Below are 17,399 nucleotides of genomic sequence, written 5' to 3' on the forward strand. Positions count from 1 at the left end.
CACATAAAACATTCTGGACACTGTGTCTGGCTTTCTTTGCTTTGATTTAGCAATATGTCCTGATGTGCTTCATATCAGATTACATAGAACTCCCATCTTAATTTAACCGGCTGCATGCACACAGACCCGTTTTATGAATGCATAGACACTGGATACAAATGAATACACGCCTATGATTCCATTTGCACTAAGTTCTGAAATAGGCAAAACTAACTTGTGGTGTTCAATTCAGGAGGGTGGTCACTTGGGCGCAGAAGCAGGGCAGTGACTACTGGTAGGCTACTGAAGTACTGTCACGCCGTTTAAGCTCAGTGATGGCTACATGTGTGTCCACATTGTAACACTGCACTGAATGTACACTTATGATTTCTGCACTTTTCTGTCTGATGGTCTCCAATTTCACCACGTTAAATGTCACAATCTAGCGGGAAAGGTAGATATAGAGACAGATCACTATGGCTCAGTTTGGTAAGTGAATTCAGGACTGTTACAGCCGTTGACTCCAGGGAGGCTGGAGGCTGCCCACGTGCTAATCCCAGGTGTTGCTAGCTCCATTCGCTTGGGCAGGCTCCTCATAGCCCATACCTGTAAAATGAGAATAATAACACAACCTGGTAGAGTTATTGTCCGATTTAATATAATCTATACACAATGGGTACAGGTGCTCCGCAAGCACCAGAGTAGATGCTGGATAAACACCAGCTAGCAAGTTACCACTAAATTGTAATTGTTACAAGGGAAAGGACCCTCCTCAGAGCTCGATAAATGCTTTGGGTATAATAGCCAGCGCCAGCCTCCTCGGGGACTGCGCGGTCACGAAGCAGCGTGGTCCGAGGCGCTGGGGGTCGGGCTGACATCTTCCAGGACTGTGGCCTCACGCCCGCCCTACTTCACCCGCGTCCCCTTTAAGAGCGAGGCCATGGCGTCATCTCCACACGGCGCAGCCTACCTGGAAGCGTCCGTCAGTTCTTCCGGGAGACTGCAATTGGTTGGCCAGCGCTCGGCGACCCCGCCCCTCTGCCCGCAGCCGTCCCTGGGCGCTGGCGGTCAATCCGCCAGGTGGGAGCGGTGATTGGCTGCGGGCGCGCCCTCGGGAGAGGCTCGCGTAGGCTGCACGCCCGGGGTGGGAGGGACACGGCGCCGCGTCTGGAGCCGTCGCAGTCTGGTCGGTCCGTCCGCCCGCCCGCCGGTCCTTCCAGCCGCCTGCCTGCTGGGCAGGGCCGGCCCGGCCATGGAGTCCTACGACATCATCGCCAACCAGCCGGTGGTCATCGACAACGTGAGGCCCAGCCGCCGGGGGGAAGGCGGGCGCCCCGCCCCCGGATCGCACGCGGCGGCGCCGGGAGGGACACCGCCCGTCTGGGCCCGTCCTCCGCGCGCTGCCCGCCCGGGGCCCGCGCGCCTCCTGGCCCGGGAGCCGGGCCTTGGGGCCAGCCCCCCGCCCGCGCCGCGGAGCCCCAGCCCGGCACGAGTGCGGTCACTGGGCAGGTTCCGACCTCAGCCCCTTTACCCCTTCCTTTCGGGCTGTGGTTCTGTCTGCCCCTTTGCACACTGCTGGCCTCATCCTTTGCAGAGGTTTGGCCTGGGGACCTTTACAACAGCGCTTCCCAGGGCTGCACCCCCAGGCTGGACCTTCTGAGTGAACAGGCCCTACTGCCCTCTTTTCCTGGGACTGGGAGAAATGCGAGTTCCCCTCTGCCAGCCACAAATGCACCACCAACCACCTGGTTGGCTGCGTGCCTGATTTGACCCTCTCATGAAGTGCTCCTTGTGCGGAGCAGAACTGCCACGGCTGGCAAGGCACGGAGAGAGTTCAGGACCCTGCTTCCCAGGACCCACAAACAGTTGGGGATAATAGTTTGGCAGCCTCAGGGAAAGATGCCTGGCTTCCTTGTGACCTTGTCCTACAGCGCTGGGGCTCAGCATGCTGTCCGATGCCCTCTGAGGATTTCTGGTCCATAGGAAGAAAATGAATGGCCCTGGGTTTCTGCCTCTGGTGTGTGAGCTCTGGAGTTTTTGATAATGACTCCCTTCTCTTTTGGGGATCTGTCTCCCTCCCACATGACTCCCAGGTCATCCCTGAGTGGCTCTTTTTTGGATTATCCACGTGGGCTCCCTGAGCCACAGCAAGGGATGTTTAATAAGAAGGCTAGAACTGGGCTTGGGGATGCTGTCCAACAGGCTACTGGAAGGACCTGGCCACTTCCCTTCTTGGCGGGCAAATAATTCATTTAGGCTAGTCAACAAGCTTCTGAGTTCAGAAGGCCACATACATAATCCCTCTGGGTTTCTGGTTGCTCTGTAACTTGGGGGTGTTTATTCCTGCGTTGCAGACCCAAAGTGTTGTGATGATCTGTGTGAAGAGGGGTGGGTAAGGGGTTCTAGATGCCAGGTCCAGGCTGAAGCAGTGGCAACACGAGTTCTTTGTCTGCAGTCTTTAGGAAAACCACTGGGGAGGTGCCGGTTTCACTGGCACCCAGTGGCCTTTCCCGTGGTCCGGTCTATTGGGAGCAGGGAGGCCAGGGGCTGTTGGAAAAAACTATGCTTAGGGGTTGCTTCTGCTGGCTTTCAGGAGTAGTTTTGCTCTGGATCCCTCTTGCCCGGAGCTGACCCTGGAGTGTGTGAAGGTGGATGAACTCTCAAGTCTCCAGTTGGCATTCTGGGCTGGATAATTCTTGCTTGGGAGGGGCTGCTTGTGCACCAAGGGGTGTTTAGCAGTGTCCCTGGCCTCTATCCACTAGATGCTAGTAGCATCCCCTACATACATAGTCAAACTTGGGGGAAGGAGTGCAGAATTGCCCCCACACACATACACACACATTGCTTTGAGTTTCTCGTGTATTTGTAAATGAACTTGCTTTCTGGGCAGGATCCCAACTTTCTCCCTCTCTCCACTGTAGGGCACTGCCTTAATTTGGAGGTGAATGCAGGCAGCTAAACATTGTTTTTCCTTGCAGGGTTCTGGGGTAATCAAGGCTGGCTTTGCAGGAGATCAGATTCCCAAATACTGTTTCCCAAACTAGTAAGTGTTGTTCAGGCAGCAGCCCTAATCCTTTTGTTTGCTTCCCAGAAGAACAGTGGTCCTGTGTCTTTGAGGCCCACCTTGTCCCCCATGTGTAGAAGACACCAGATTTGTGAGGCTGACACTGTTGAGGTCTCTGGAAGGAGCAGACAGCTGCTCTGGGCTTCCCCCTCCTCTCTGGAGTCTGATTTTGGTACCTCATTGAGCCAGGGAGGAGAAGCTGCCAGCATTCCCCTCGGGACAGGGCGTGGCGGGAACAGCGAGAGTAAAAGGGAGAAGTTTTTCAGAGAAAGACCTGAACTCAGAGGAAAAAGAGTGGGGAATTAGTGCACAGCCTCCTCTTCCTTCTAGGAGAGGTTTTCTTAGGGGCTTGTTTATTTTAGACTCTAGAAAATAATTTATTTCACTCCAGAGGGTCTTTCCCTGAATGGTTCCAATGGTAGCAGGGGTCAGATGAGGTGAAACCTGGAGAAAGCCTGGGGTATACCTTTGGCTACTCCAGCCCATTGGGAAGTTTTCCCTCAGTCGTGTCACCTCACAAATCCTGGAGGGTTTAGAGTGATTAGCTTAAGCCTGGGAGTAGGGCTGGGTCCTGGATCCCCTGAAGTGGCTGCCTTTGCCAAGACCCCAGGCCTGGTCTGAAGATGAGCCAGTAGGGTCCAGCTTTTCTTTCTGAACCCTACTTGTGTGTAACTAGGTTCCTGGTCTTGTGCAGAGAACTTGGGTCAAATCTTGGAATCTTTTCTGGAAGCCCTGGCAGTGGGTAGGCGCAGGATTGACCGAGTGAAAGGGGGGTACACAGGGAGCCACTCCCCAGCTTCCTGGGGCCATCCTCTCTGGGTGTGCAGATAGTGGTGGCAGCCTTGCCCTTCTTACGTTGGGGCTGAGTCACTGTGGCTGCAGAAGCTGACCCTCTGCCAGGACTGGGCCGTGGAGAGCTGATATTCCAGAGCTAAGCCCTCTATGGGAGGGGTACCTTTTCTTCTGACCCTGAGCCTTCTGTTCTGCTAAGGCCTGCTCTGTGGTCCTATATCCCATAGCCCTGGGTTCTGACCTCTGCCCCATGGCCACATCCTGATGCTTTAGAGTAAGTTACTCTCTTGACCACTGGAATTGGACTTGGTTTTCCAGCCGTGTCCCCTACCCACCTCCTGACTTTACCTGTCCTCGCAGTGTCGGGCGCCCTAAGCACACGCGGGTGATGGCTGGAGCCCTGGAAGGGGACCTCTTCATTGGACCAAAAGCAGAGGTAACGCCTGTGCATTGTCCGGGGTCTTCATAGTCCCAGGAACATGGACTCGGGGGCAGAGCTATACTGCAGAGGCCTCTGGGAATCTGCTCTGGACCACTTGCCAGGTGTCCTCCTGGGCTCTCCAGGCTTTAGCTCTGAAGAACTCTGCCCTATAATGAGGCAGTGGTTCTTGGGGGTGGGGCGCAGTTAGACCACTTCAGGCCCTGTCTTTGGAAGCTGCAGAGGAACGAACTGATTAAAAAGTGACTTAAGCCCTGGCCAGTTTGGCTCAGCGGTTAGAGTGTCAGTCTGCGATCCAGAGAGACCCGGGTTTGGTTCCCGCTAAGGGCACATGCCTCGGTTGCAGTTTGGCCCCGGCCCTGGTTGGGTCGTGCTGGTGGCAGCCACTCGATGTGTCCCTTTCACATCGATGTTTCTCTCTTCCTCTCTCTCCCTCCTGCTCTGTCTGAACAAAAAATAAAGAAAGAAAGCCCTGGCCGGTTTGGCTCAGCGGTTAGAGCGTCGGCCTGCGGCCCGGAGAGACCCGGGTTCGGTTCCCGCTGGGGGCACATGCTTCGGTTGCAGTTTGTCCCCGGCCCTGGTTGGTCATGCGGGTGGCAGCCACTCGATGTGTCCCTTTCACATCGATGTTTCTCACTCTCTCTCCCTTCCTCTCTCTCCCTCCCACTCTATCTGTACAAAAAATGGAAAAATATCCTCGGGTGAGGATAAAAAGAAAGAAAGAAAGAAAGAAAGAAAGAAAGAGAGAGAGAGAGAGAGAGAGAGAGAAAGAGAGAAAGAGAGAAAGAAAGAAAGAGAGAGAAAGAAAGAGAGAGAAAGAAAGAGAGAGAAAAATAAATAAATAAATAAATAAATAAATAAATAAATAAATGAATGGAGGCTTCCACACAGTTGATTACATTAAAAAAAAAAAAAAAAAAAAAAAAGTGACTTAAGAGTCTAAATTAGCCCTGGCCGGTTTGGCTCAGCAGTTAGAGCGTCGGCCTGCGGTCCAGAGAGACCCGGGTTTGGTTCCCGCTAAGGGCATGTACCTCAGTTGCAGTTTGTCCCCGGCCCTGGTTGGGTTGTGTGGGTGGCAACCACTCGATGTGTCCCTTTCACATCGATGTTTCTCTCTCTCTCCCCCTCTCACTCTATCTGAACAAAAAAATGGAAAAATGTCCTTGGGTGAGGATTAAAAAAAAAAGTCTGAATTATCCACACTTGATAACTGATCCCAATGAGAGCTGTGGAGCTACCTCTTGCTCCCCCAGCTGGGGTGACTTGCTAGGGGCCAATGGCCAGAGAGACCCTATGGCGTGAGTGTGGGTGGGAGAATTATAAGCATGTGCAGATTAGGCACCTGAGGAACACAGTGTGTGGTGCCAGGGTCTGGAGGCCTGAGCTGGGGGTACCGATAGGGGCTCTTAGGAGATGAGTCAATAGAGAAAAGAGGCCAGGTGGTGCTTGGAAAGAAGAGACATGCTGTGAGTGACATTGAAGAGCAAGTCCATGCAGGAAATACCAACTGGCTAGGGAGCCGTGAGGGTGGGGGTGATGGTAACCACAGGAGAGGTCTGTACAGGCGCCGAAGGGAGCAGTAACCATGAGCGGTGGAGACAGAAGCTGGGCAGTGTGTGGGGAGAAGGGGAGAACATGCTGGCAGTGAGTATAGAGAAGTATGCTAGGGGAGGAAAGGGAGGGACTGGAGGGTGGGAGGAAGCACATCACCACCCTCCCTTGTCACCGGCTGGCTGGGCTCTGAGAGCCTAAGAGTCTGCCGGAGAGTTGAGCCTACTCTGAGTTCAGGACCTGCCACAGCGCATGGGGACACCCAGTAGCAGTGGTGGTTCTACTTGGGGCAGGTGAAGGGGCAGCTTCCAGGAAGGCAGAGAGCAGTGGCTGGGTGAGGGGCCTGGAGCCACACTGGCCTTTCCACCCCTCCTGCCCAGGAGCACCGGGGGCTGCTGACTCTGCGCTACCCCATGGAGCACGGCGTGGTGCGGGACTGGAATGACATGGAGCGCATCTGGCAGTACGTCTACTCCAAGGACCAGCTGCAGACCTTCTCCGAGGAGGTGTGGAGCCTCCCACAGGCTTGGAATCCCCTCGCTGTGCCCTCCTTGCTGTGCTGCCTGTTGGTCAGGCTCTCACAGTTCCTGCACTTTGATGGGGCCTGCTGCCTCTTCACTTTTGGGGGGTGCACAGCAGTCAGTGGCAGCCAGGCAGAAACTTCCAGAGAGAGTTGGCTCTTTGGAAGACTAACTGCCAGCAGGTGATGAATAGTGTCCCCGAGAAGGACATCCGGCTGCAACCACTTATACTCACAGCTGGGTCGGGGGGCTCTCTGGAAGGATCCTGTAGGCCCTAGCATATGGTCTGTGCACGCGCCCACAACTCTGCCATCTCTTGTAGCATCCTGTTCTTCTAACGGAAGCCCCGCTCAACCCGAGTAAGAACCGGGAGAAGGCGGCAGAGGTGTTCTTTGAGACCTTCAATGTGCCGGCCCTGTTTATCTCCATGCAGGCCGTACTCAGCCTGTGAGTGGTCCCTGAATCCCCATCCTCCCTGGGGCCATCCTCCTGCTCAAAGCGACCAGCTGTCTGACCTTTCTATAGAAACAGCCCCCTGATGATTACTCCTTTAGGGAGTTCCTCATGCCATTGTCCCAGAGTTCCTTCCAGGGGTGGGAGGTCCCATGCCTTACTGGCTGAGGTGAAGGGATGCTGACCTGCTGACAGGTATGCAACAGGACGCACAACAGGAGTGGTTTTAGACGCTGGGGACGGGGTTACCCACGCTGTCCCTATCTACGAGGGCTTTGCCATGCCTCATTCCATCATGCGGGTGGACATTGCCGGCCGTGACATCTCCCGCTACCTCCGGCTGCTGCTGCGCAAAGAAGGCTTTGACTTTCACACTTCAGCTGAGTTTGAGGTGGTGCGGACCATCAAAGAGGTGAGGAAGGTGCAGGAGGGTGTGGAGAAGACCTGGAGGGGAAACAGCAGGGGAAGAGGGCAGGACCAAGGCTTGAAGTTGAGTCCTGGGCGTGAGTGTCCCAGTCACAGCCTTCTGAGGGTGTTTTCCTGCTCTCCACCCCCCTTGCAGAGAACCTGCTACCTGTCCATCAACCCGCAGAAGGATGAGGCTCTGGAGACAGAGAAGGTGCAGTACACCTTGCCGGATGGCAGCGTGCTTGATGTAAGTCGCCAGGCCTGGCCCTGGGTGGCAGGGGTGCTGCTGGGACTGGAGGAGGAAGAAGCCTGTCTGCCTCTATCTTATGTTCCAAAGGTGGGGCCAGCACGATTCCGGGCCCCCGAACTGCTGTTCCAGCCAGACCTGGTAGGGGATGAGAGCGAGGGACTCCACGAGGTACTGGCCTTTGCCATCCACAAGTCTGACCTGGACCTCCGCCGGACACTGTTTGCCAACATCGTGCTTTCAGGCGGTTCTACGCTGTTCAAAGGTGCCCTGGTTGGGGGGGGGGGAGTCCTGGGCGCCAGGGGCAGTTGGACCTTCATCGGCATCCCACTCCTTGGAGCCTGGGATGGGACCCATATTCTGTTGGCTTTTCGGAGTTCATTGAGCAATTTTTTCTTAAAAGAGTAAGATTCAAATTACATTTATTTACTTTGTAAGTAGGTGATAAGTTTATATGAGATCTATAGTGTGTTAGATGAAGTGTCTGTTCCCTGTTGTCCTGGTCACTCCTTCCTTCTGCACAGGATTGGCTGGTGTCTCAGGCAACTCTTGGCTACCTCCCTGTAAACAAATGTGTATGACCCCCCCACACACACACACACAAACTGCATGTTCCACAAGTCCCAACCACGTGTGGCTCACTTAGCATCTTAACTGGAAGGTCTTTTCCTACCCATGTAAGTTCTATCTGGCTGTGTGGTATTTGACTGGACGGATGTGCCACGTAGCCATCATCCTACTGATGGTCTTTGAGCGTGTAGCAGTCATTTCCGATCAGAGATGGTCAGTGGGTACTCTCCTGCACTGTCATTTCATGTGGTGAGAATGTCCTAAAGGGTAAATCCTACAGTGGAACAGGTGGGTCAGGGTGGGTATGCCTTTGTTATTGGGTGGGTGCTCCCTCCTGGGAGCTTATGCCCACTGCCTGTCCCACACTGCGTGTGATCTCTGCCCATCTGAGGGCAGAACGGTAGATGTTTTCTCCTGATGTGTCATTTATTTGCCTTTGACTTTGCTTCTGGCGAGTTTTGGCTGCTGGAGCATTGGGTAAGGAAGATTGTGGGGGAGGCCAGCAGAGCCAAGTGATTTGGGCTTCCATCTCATGTCACCTCTCTTTGGAAGCTAGATCGCCTGCAGGCCAGGGGCTGAGTCTTTCCTGCCCTTGGAGTGGCATGTGCCTACCCTTAATGCTGGAAAGAACTGTTGAAGGAAGGGTGGCAGCTGGGTCAGGGCACCAGGTTGGATATGGGGAACTAGTGGTAAGGGGGCTTGATGTGGACCCTAGGCTAGCCAGCCTTGTGTTCACAGGCTTTGGCGATCGATTACTAAGTGAAGTGAAGAAGCTTGCCCCAAAGGATGTCAAAATCAAGGTGAGGTTGTGGAGAGTGCCTGTGGGGCATGGGGGTGCTGGGCAGCCTGACCTGGGAGGAGGCACATGCTGCCTTGAGAGGCCCTCATTTCCAGCCCAGCCCAGCCGCTCCTCCCACTCACCTTCTCCCCCTGCTCCCTGCTGATGCACTTGCTGTCTGGCCTCAGGCCCGGTGGGAATCACCCTCAAGGCTGGGATGGGCGGGGGCTGCTGGGTGGAGACAGGCAGTTACTTTGTCGCTTGTTCCCTCTAGATCTCGGCTCCGCAGGAACGGCTGTACTCCACATGGATTGGGTGAGGCAGGGCTCACGGGGAGGGCTCTGGGAGGAAACCATTTTGCCTGGACACTTTTCCCAGGGTTAGCCCAGACCAGGTGGAGGTGGGTGGATTTCCCTCCCAGGTGAGGTAAACAGATCTTAGTGTCCAGGGAGGGTGGCTGTCCACAAGAACACTGTCCCTCTCTCCTCACAGTGGCTCCATCCTGGCCTCGCTGGACACTTTTAAGAAGATGTGGGTCTCTAAGAAAGAGTACGAAGAGGATGGTGCTCGTGCTATTCATCGTAAAACCTTCTAGTGTCCAAGGAGGAGGGGCAGCATGTTGGGAGAATGGGAGGAAAAGGGAAGCCAAAGTCCTTGACCCTTTCTGGCCTGGGCTCACGACCAGGTGCAGGGTCCCCTGCACGCCCTGACCCCCAGGCAAGCGGTGCACAGCGCTTCTCCGCAGCCCTCTCCTCCGCGCACGCGCAGTGTTTAGCTGTATGGGTGGGGCCTTGAGCTGGAGTTGAGGAACCCAGCCTTTGGTGGTGCTGGGTGTTCCCCTTGCCAGGACCAATTAAGCCTATGGTTCCTGGCTCTAACCCTTGGGGCTGCTTCCCTGAGCTCCAAGGACAGATATCCAAATACCCCCATTTCCTCTGATAGGATCCCTTCCAGGGCCAGGGTGCCGGGATGCCCGTAACTATCCTTGGGGAGTGGGGTAGAGGAGGGGTCAGCTAGCAGCTCCCCACTGGTGTGTTGTTTCTTGTGCCACCTCCCCTTCCTGACCTGACAGGGTAACAGAGGGCCAGCCATTCCTGGGCATCCCTGACCTCCACACTCTGCCTCCCTATTATCCTGAGTAGATGCCTTGGTGCAACCCAGTGAGGGGTTCAGGCCCAGGGTTGGACTCTATGGAGCCAGGGCAGAGTATGCAGGGGATTTGGGCAGCTACCGTCTGTTGGGTTCTCCCCTTCAAAGCACTTCATTTACCTTCTCCTTTACCGTAGTACCCTGGATGGGGAAGGGTTAATGGTCTTCATTTGTTGAGGGCAAGCCAATTATTCAGGAGTCAGACCCAGAGGGATGAGGGGGCACAAATCTCCCATGACGGAGGTCTTCATTACCCTGGGCCAGGACCCCCCACCTCCCCTTCCCAGATATGTATAATAATTTAACACAGTTGCCTGAACAATTTTTTTGTAAATCATTATAGTAATGATTATGGACAAGGCCCAGTGTGTGGCTGTTTTCTTGAGGTTCTCTTGCTGTTGTTTGCTCACCCATCCCTGGGGACTTGGAGAGAGAGGACGGGCACGAACTCAGTATGGCACTGGCTCTCGTTCAGAAGCCTGAGGGTTTCCATGGTTGGTGGGGCAACGTGGCACGAGAGGCCCCAAGAGGCTGGGCTCGCAATCTGCTGGCAGAATTCCCCAGCCTCATTACCCACTTGTAGCAGGCCTCCAGGAGAAGCTGAGAACAAGGCACCTTCCTCCACCTTATTCCTGGGCAGGGCCTCCTGGCAGGTGGGGCTCGCCCTTGGTGCCTTTGTACCCTTACCTGTTTGAACACCTCTGTTGGCCTACTTACGTGTGGCCAAAGCTGACAGATCACCAATAATGCAGACTTGGTTCAGACAAGTCAGGAAGGAGAGTGACGGGGGTGACGGCAGAGGTTGTGTCGATGAGCTGGGCTCTGAAGGCAAAAGCTGAGGGAAAGGGCAGTGAGAAATGAGTCCAGAGTGTCTGCCCTTTCCTTTCAGCGAGTATTTGAACACCTCCAGCATGTCCAGGAGGGTGCCATGTTTGGGGTCAGTCGTAAACATGTCTTTGCCCCAAAAAACATAGGTTGGGAATAACAGGCCATTTCAGTACAGCGGTGTGGGAGCAAAGGAGGGGCATCTAATCCAGCAGGTGGGGCAGGCTGACTTGCACTGCTGGTCCAGTAGTTAACCAGGTATGAAAGGGTGTTCAGGCAGAGGTAAGAGCTCAAGGAGACTCCTGGGACAGGTGGGACTGGACAGAAAGGCATGCACCCGAGTGATACCAAGTCTGCAGGGAAGGGAAAGTAGCCTCTAGCTAGAATGCAAGATATATCAGAAAGGTAGGTTGGGGCCAGCATGTGGAGGGCTTTGTGGATATTTAGCTGTGTCCTGGGTGATGGGCAGCCTGCCAGGGGAGGATGGTTATAGCTGTGTGGTGAAGGCAATGGAGTTAGTGTTGCTGAGGGAGGGCCCAGAACTGAGATCCAGTAGAAGAGGAGAAATTACTCTATCCAGCCTGACCTCACAGGGTATCTTGTGAGGCTTTGTGGTCAGACAGCAGTTAAGCCCATACCCACCCTCAAGGGGAAAATGGAATTTACAGAGAGCCCTTTGTTGGAGGTTGTGTTCATGTACCACTTTCTCCCAGCCATACAAATTGGAGCCCTATTACTTTGAGTCCTCCCTCTTCCTTACCTACTTCACATGCTTGTCAGTTACTAAGTTCTGTAGTACCTTTACTACCCATCGTTTCTTTCCCATGAGGCCACTACCACCATGGCTCAAGACCACAGCTCCATTTTCCCCAGTGATCCATTTGCTTTTGGATCTAAAGCCCAGATAGCCTTGGTTCTGCCACTTCCTAATCCCAAATGTCAAACAGTTCTCTACTGCCTGGTGAAATTACCTTCGTGAACTACCCATTGTTACATTTAATTCAGGCTCTTTAGGATTGTCCCTTCCACATCATCACACCCTGCTTTGCCTGCCAACCTCTACTCCTGCTGTTCTGAGCTGAGAATGACTTCCCCATATGTCTGTCAAAGTCCATCCTTCCTTCCTCTTTCGGCAGGGATGGTGTGGTTGGCACTCTGGCCCTGTCAGGTTTCTCACTGCTGGAGCAGCTACAGATGAGAAGCTGATAAGGCTAGAATGAACCTTATGGTGTTGGGATTGGGGGGTAGACTCCTATATACATACAACTATATACATACAACTATATACATGCAATTACTGAAATAAATATGCACCTATGTGTGAGTACTAGGGTTAGAAATATTTGTATATTTCCTAGACCTGTCTGCTCAGAGGGCCTAGTCAGTGACACCCCAGTAGCAATGAGCACAGAGTCCAGATATTAGTTTCTAAATACCATTCTCCAATAAAAGGAATCAGAGCTCCTTGGAGAAATAATGATCTGAGGCAGAGAGAATATAAAATGAGCCTGAAATATCTTGTGGTACCATAAAGTAAGGACATGCTTGAAAAAGGAAGGAGGCATGTTTAAAGGACACAGGAACCAACCTGAAGGAGCACCCAGTGGTCACACCTGCAATGAATTATAAGCTGTAGAATACAATAGTGATGAGTCCACTTTGACAGATAATATATATGGGGGGGGGGGGGTAGCGATAGTTCCTCCTTACAGTAAAATTCCAATAAATGTTTACTGATCTATTGGTGCCATAAAGAAATCAGCACACAGTGGTTTAAAGCAACATAAACACAGTTTTATAGAAGTCTGACATAGCCCTAGCCAGGTAGGATAGTTGATTAGTATCATCCCGATACACCAAGTTTGTGACTTCAATCCCAGGTCAGGGCATCAACCAATAAATGCATAAATAAGTGAAACAACAAATCAATGTTTCTCTCTCTCTCTCAAATCAATAACTTAAGTCTGACATGAGTCTCACTTAGGCTGAAATCAAGGTGTCAGCAGGGCTGCTACCTGAGGACTACAGGATTATTTCCTTTCCCAGCTTCTAGAAGTCACCTTCCATCTTCAAACCAGCAACATCACATCTCTCTGATCATTCTTTCAGTCACATCCTCCTCTGACTTCTGTCGCCCTTGGGCCACCTAGATAACCAGGATAATCTATTTTAAGGTCAGGTGATTAAGCAACCTTCATTCCATCTGCCACCTTAATAACCTTTCACTATAGGACCTAACATATTTAGTTTCTGGGCATAAGGACATGCACGTGTTGTGGGGTGAGGAGAGGCCTTTACTCTGCCTACCACAACCTGGAGATGTATTGGAGATTTTTGTGGTTTTTTGTTACTCCTCACCCACGGACTTTCCCATTTTTTTTTAGAGAGTGGGAGGAAAGGAGGGAGAAGTACTGATGTGATCTCGAGAGACAAATTGATTTGGTTGCCTCTCACACTACCCTGATCAGGGCCGGGGATCAAACCTGCAACCCAGGTATATGCCCTTGACCAGAATCCAACCCTTGACCCTTTGATCCTCTGGCTGATGCTCTAACACAAGCCAAAGTGGCCTGGCTGAAGATTTTTCTTTATTTAGAGAGGATAAAGAAGCAAAATGGGCTTGGAGATGAGAGAGGGAGCAGACAGATCAGATTAATGACATAGAAAGTAATTTAAGGTGGGAGTGGTAGGGGTAGGTTTAACAGATGGCTACCTAGGTACCCCACAGGGAGGAACCTTGAATGGCAGATACATGCTGGGCATTTCCTGGAAATGAGATAATGACTGACAAAGAATGGAAGCAGCAGTTTTGACCATACCTTTAGGAGACAAAACAAACTTAAGGAAAAGGGGCTTTTCTCTTTGGCTCTTAACAGTTCAAGTGAGCCCTGGCCAGTTTGGCTCAGAGCGTCAGCCTGCGGTCTGGAGAGACCCGGGTTTGATTCCTGCTAGGGGCACGTACCTCAGTTGCAGTTTGTCCCCGGCCCTGGTTGGGTCGTGTGGGTGGCAACCACTCGATGTGTCCCTTTCACGTCAATGTTTCTCTCTCTGTCTCTTCCTCTCTCTCCCTCCCACTCTATCTGAACAACAACAACAACAAAAAAAACCAAAAAAGTGTCCTCGGGTGAGGATAAAAAAAAACAAACAGTTCAAGTGAAAGATCTAGTTTGAATCAATTTTGTGGAGACGGTAACTAAAACTAACCCCAACACAAAATGGAAAGGTATAAAGTGGCTAAATTGGGCTGTTTCTCTTCTCAACTATTTTTTTGGTGCTGTTTTATTATGACAAAGTTTAAACATACACAAAAGCAGAGAGAACAATGACCCCCTCATGTACCTACCTGGCTACAAGACATCAATTACACCCTAAACCACTTCTCAGTTTCAAAGCTAATCCCAGGCCTATTTTACTTCTAAGTGTCTCAGTATGTCTGTATCTCTAAAGAATAAAAAATTTAACTCTGTTAACACCTAAAAATGTAGTTAAGTCCTCATTCAGGATTCAAATTATTCTAATTTATTTTCTACAGTTGGTTTTTCAAATCAAGATCCAAACAAGGTTCTCCACTGCTCTTGCTTGCTCTCTCCCTCATATCCATTTCATTCTATAGGTTCTCCCTCTTCTTTTCCCTCCTTGCAATGTACTTGTTGACAAAACCCAGTCATTGGTTTCTGGAATTTCCTATCTTCTGGATTTTACTGATTGTATCCCCATTAACTGAGCTTTGAACCTCGGTCCCTCAAGACTTCAAAGCTCTCCAAAATCTCCTTGTAAATTCACCCTGTCTTTGTAACAATACTCTGAGGACCTACCATCTGCCAGGCTCTGTGTATGTTGTTATTACTTCTGACACCTCACAAGGTATTTATCTTTTTTTGTAGATACAACATACCCTGAGAGAACATGTCCCCACTGACAAAGTTAAATGACAGAACCAATATTACAAGCCCAGTCAGCCTGACTTCACAGCACATGCTTTCCCTCATACCAGGTAGTCCCAATCATGGCATTATGGGATTGTCAATTTCAGTGTACAGGAGTGGATGGCAAGCTAATAGTAATAGATAGCTAGTCCCCATATAAGAATTACCCATCTCTCTTCTCCAAAAACACAGGAAAAAAATAAGATCAGCCAACTGTAGGAGGAGCCAAAGCAATGGCTAGTCTTCATTAGAAACAAACTTTACAGCACATTTTGAGTTAGTGCACGGGCTCAGTGGGCCAACTGGTGGGGCACCAGCTTATAATGGGTTCCACAGCTAGGGCATCGCTGGGTCTCGCCTTTGTGCAGCCAGAACCAGATGACAGCACTGTTGTCTTCTTCACCTAAAAGGAAAAAGTGGTTGAAGGCCATCTGGTCTAGAAGAGAGGACACTTTCAAGTTGAATCTCTTTTCCTCAGACACCTCTGAGACACAAAGTTATGGCTGATATCTTAAGAGATATGTTCCAACTATCCTCCCCATTTTTCAGATGAAGAAACTGAGGCCCTGAGTTTACCTGTGAGTAAATGGACCATATATCAGAGTCAATATAGATTTTAACAGTTCCCTTGCCTATGAAGAATCCTGAAGCAGGGTCATTCTGATATGTAACCCTAGTGCCCAAAATGGTGTCTGGCAGCCCTGGCCGGTTTAGCTCAGCGGTTAGAGCATTGGCCTGCGGACCAGAGAGTCCTGGGTTCAGTTCCCGCTAAGGGCACGTACCTCGGTTGCGGTTTGTCCCCAGCCCCAGTTGGGGTTGTGTGGGTGGCAACCAGTCAATGTGTCTTTCTCACATCGATGCTTCTCTCTCTCTCTCTTTCCCCCCTCTCCCTCCCACTCTATCTGAAGAGAAATGCAAAAATGTCCTCGGGTGAGGATAAAAAAAATTAAAAAATAAAATGGTGTCTGGCAAAGAAGTACAATAAGTATTTTCTGGATGAATACTACTACATATTTCATCTTCAGTGAGCCAGTATTAGATGTTCTATGCCTCTTGATAATAAGGATGACCTACAAAGGCATTATGAGGCTTGAGAGGACCAGGACCCTTAGAACAACTTACTTACAAACATATCCTCTGTATACACATGCACTCACACAAAAATTTGAAGCAGCTTACAGACATCCTGGAGAGTAGGGTATGTTAAAGAAATGAGTAAGAAAATAGTGGTGAGGTACTTACAGATGCAGCCCACTATTCGCTTGTTGGTGATGGAGGGGACCAAATTGGGGTCTTCCTTGGTGCCTGAAGCTGCCTTTGGGGCTAGCATATTGTATGGATCCTAAAAAAATAACAAAAAAACAAGAATTGAACTATTATACCAGAGGATCCCTACTCTCCAGGGACTAGCATTACTATTCCCACAGCCAGGTTTCCTGGATGAAATGCCTCCAGAGAGGCGAATGCTCTGGTCCCATCCAAGGAAGTTTCTGCTCACCAGTCCCTTCCGTGCAGCCAACATGACCTCCCGCTCCAGCCCAGTCGCCTGGTCATCATCAGTAGGAACACCACCTAAAGGAAGATAAAGATACGTGAATTCTGATGTCTGAAATAATCAAGGCAGAAAATGCATCCAGTTTAAGTGGGTTCCCAAGCTCCTAAACGGTACCCATATCCACTGTCCCCTAAGGACCAGGGTCAAGATCTCCCAAAGTGACAGCACCGGGGAAATCCAACTACCAAAGGCCAATTTTTTGACACATTTTTCTTAAAAGCAGGTAGATCAGAGACCTACCAGGGTTCATCCAATTTACAGTGCGCGCAGGTCTGAAGGGAGGTTTAGCCCCTCCCCATCGCGCTTGCAATACCTACCCCCCAAGGTCACCCAGCACCTCCATTTGGGATTCTTTCGCAGCAGGGTCAACTAGGTGGGCTGCTGCAGCGGCAGCTGGGAATAACAGGGAAATGCCTGCGGTGGAGCGTGAGGCCGCAGGGCTGGGGCCGAGGAGCTGAAAGGCCTGCCCCGCTGTGCTGCGCTAGTACCCCCAACCCCGGGAAGGCCGTAGCGCCGCTCCTTGGCGCCTCCGGCTAGTCGAGTACCTCCAGACGCCATGGAGCGCACCGCGGCCGCCCCAGTGGGACCGCGGGCCCTCAGGGCCTGCGCGACCAGCGCTCCAGCTCCGCGAAGTAACCTTGAAGCCATCACGCCCGCTACAACTGCAGCACTTCCGTGACAGGCTCCGGAGATAGGCGGGACTTCCGGGGAGCGCTGCTTTCGTCTGGGCGTCAGCTGTCTGCTTCCGCCGGCCCCGCTTCCGCCCGTCCCGCGTCTGACCCTTCCTGTAAACGCCCGGAGACGGAAAAGAATGCGCATGCCCAGTGCTGTCTCGCGTTTCCCGGTTACGCCACCGCGGATTCGTGGGATTCATCACGGTGTTGGCTCTGGATGGCGGGCTTCGCCTTTCATTAACGCCGGGAGTTGGGGCAGCTCCTTTTGCGACGCGGGACCTCGTGTCTTCATCGCGGAGTGCGGCAGCCACACTGGCGTTCCTGTGCCGGTTGCTTGGTAGTTGTGCTCCTCACGGAGGCTGCAGTGAGAAGTAAAGCCTGCCTCTCTCTGTCAAGAGACTTGCTGGATCCCAAATGCTTTCAATTCAGGAGTGGGCCCGTTGGTGTGGCTCAATGGTTGAGCGTGAA

At 51.9% G+C, this 17,399-nt stretch overlaps 2 protein-coding genes across 4 annotated transcripts; one reads left to right on the forward strand and one right to left on the reverse strand.

Annotated features, from left to right (window-relative positions):
- The first annotated feature begins 1,093 nt into the window (after nucleotides 1-1,093).
- Nucleotides 1,094-11,563, forward strand: ACTR1B (actin related protein 1B). 3 transcript variants are annotated; one of them, XM_036262710.1, is made up of 11 exons: nucleotides 1,094-1,279; nucleotides 2,958-3,022; nucleotides 4,196-4,271; nucleotides 6,206-6,331; nucleotides 6,669-6,793; nucleotides 6,995-7,211; nucleotides 7,362-7,454; nucleotides 7,545-7,719; nucleotides 8,763-8,824; nucleotides 9,077-9,117; nucleotides 9,295-11,563. In XM_036262710.1, exons 1-11 carry the CDS (start codon nucleotides 1,232-1,234, stop codon nucleotides 9,395-9,397), a joined length of 1,131 nt encoding a protein of 376 aa, XP_036118603.1. In that variant the 5' UTR covers nucleotides 1,094-1,231; the 3' UTR covers nucleotides 9,398-11,563. The 3 variants fall into 3 exon arrangements, with proteins under 3 accessions (XP_036118603.1, XP_036118605.1, XP_036118604.1); XM_036262711.1 differs by lacking the exon at nucleotides 1,094-1,279 and adding an exon at nucleotides 1,518-1,996 and having other exon boundaries at nucleotides 9,295-9,397; XM_036262712.1 differs by lacking the exon at nucleotides 2,958-3,022 and having other exon boundaries at nucleotides 1,136-1,279.
- A 3,353-nt stretch (nucleotides 11,564-14,916) lies between these two features.
- On the reverse strand, nucleotides 14,917-16,948 carry LOC118631187 (cytochrome c oxidase subunit 5B, mitochondrial). Its single transcript, XM_036263493.1, has 4 exons — nucleotides 16,803-16,948; nucleotides 16,201-16,274; nucleotides 15,945-16,044; nucleotides 14,917-15,105 (listed from the first exon to the last, which is right to left on the reverse strand). Exons 1-4 carry the CDS (start codon nucleotides 16,903-16,905, stop codon nucleotides 14,993-14,995), a joined length of 390 nt encoding a protein of 129 aa, XP_036119386.1. The 5' UTR covers nucleotides 16,906-16,948; the 3' UTR covers nucleotides 14,917-14,992.
- Nucleotides 16,949-17,399: the final 451 nt, after the last annotated feature.

The sequence above is a fragment of the Molossus molossus genome, unplaced genomic scaffold (genome assembly GCF_014108415.1).
Source record: "Molossus molossus isolate mMolMol1 unplaced genomic scaffold, mMolMol1.p scaffold_m16_p_15, whole genome shotgun sequence".
Taxonomy (NCBI): Eukaryota; Metazoa; Chordata; class Mammalia; order Chiroptera; family Molossidae; genus Molossus; species Molossus molossus.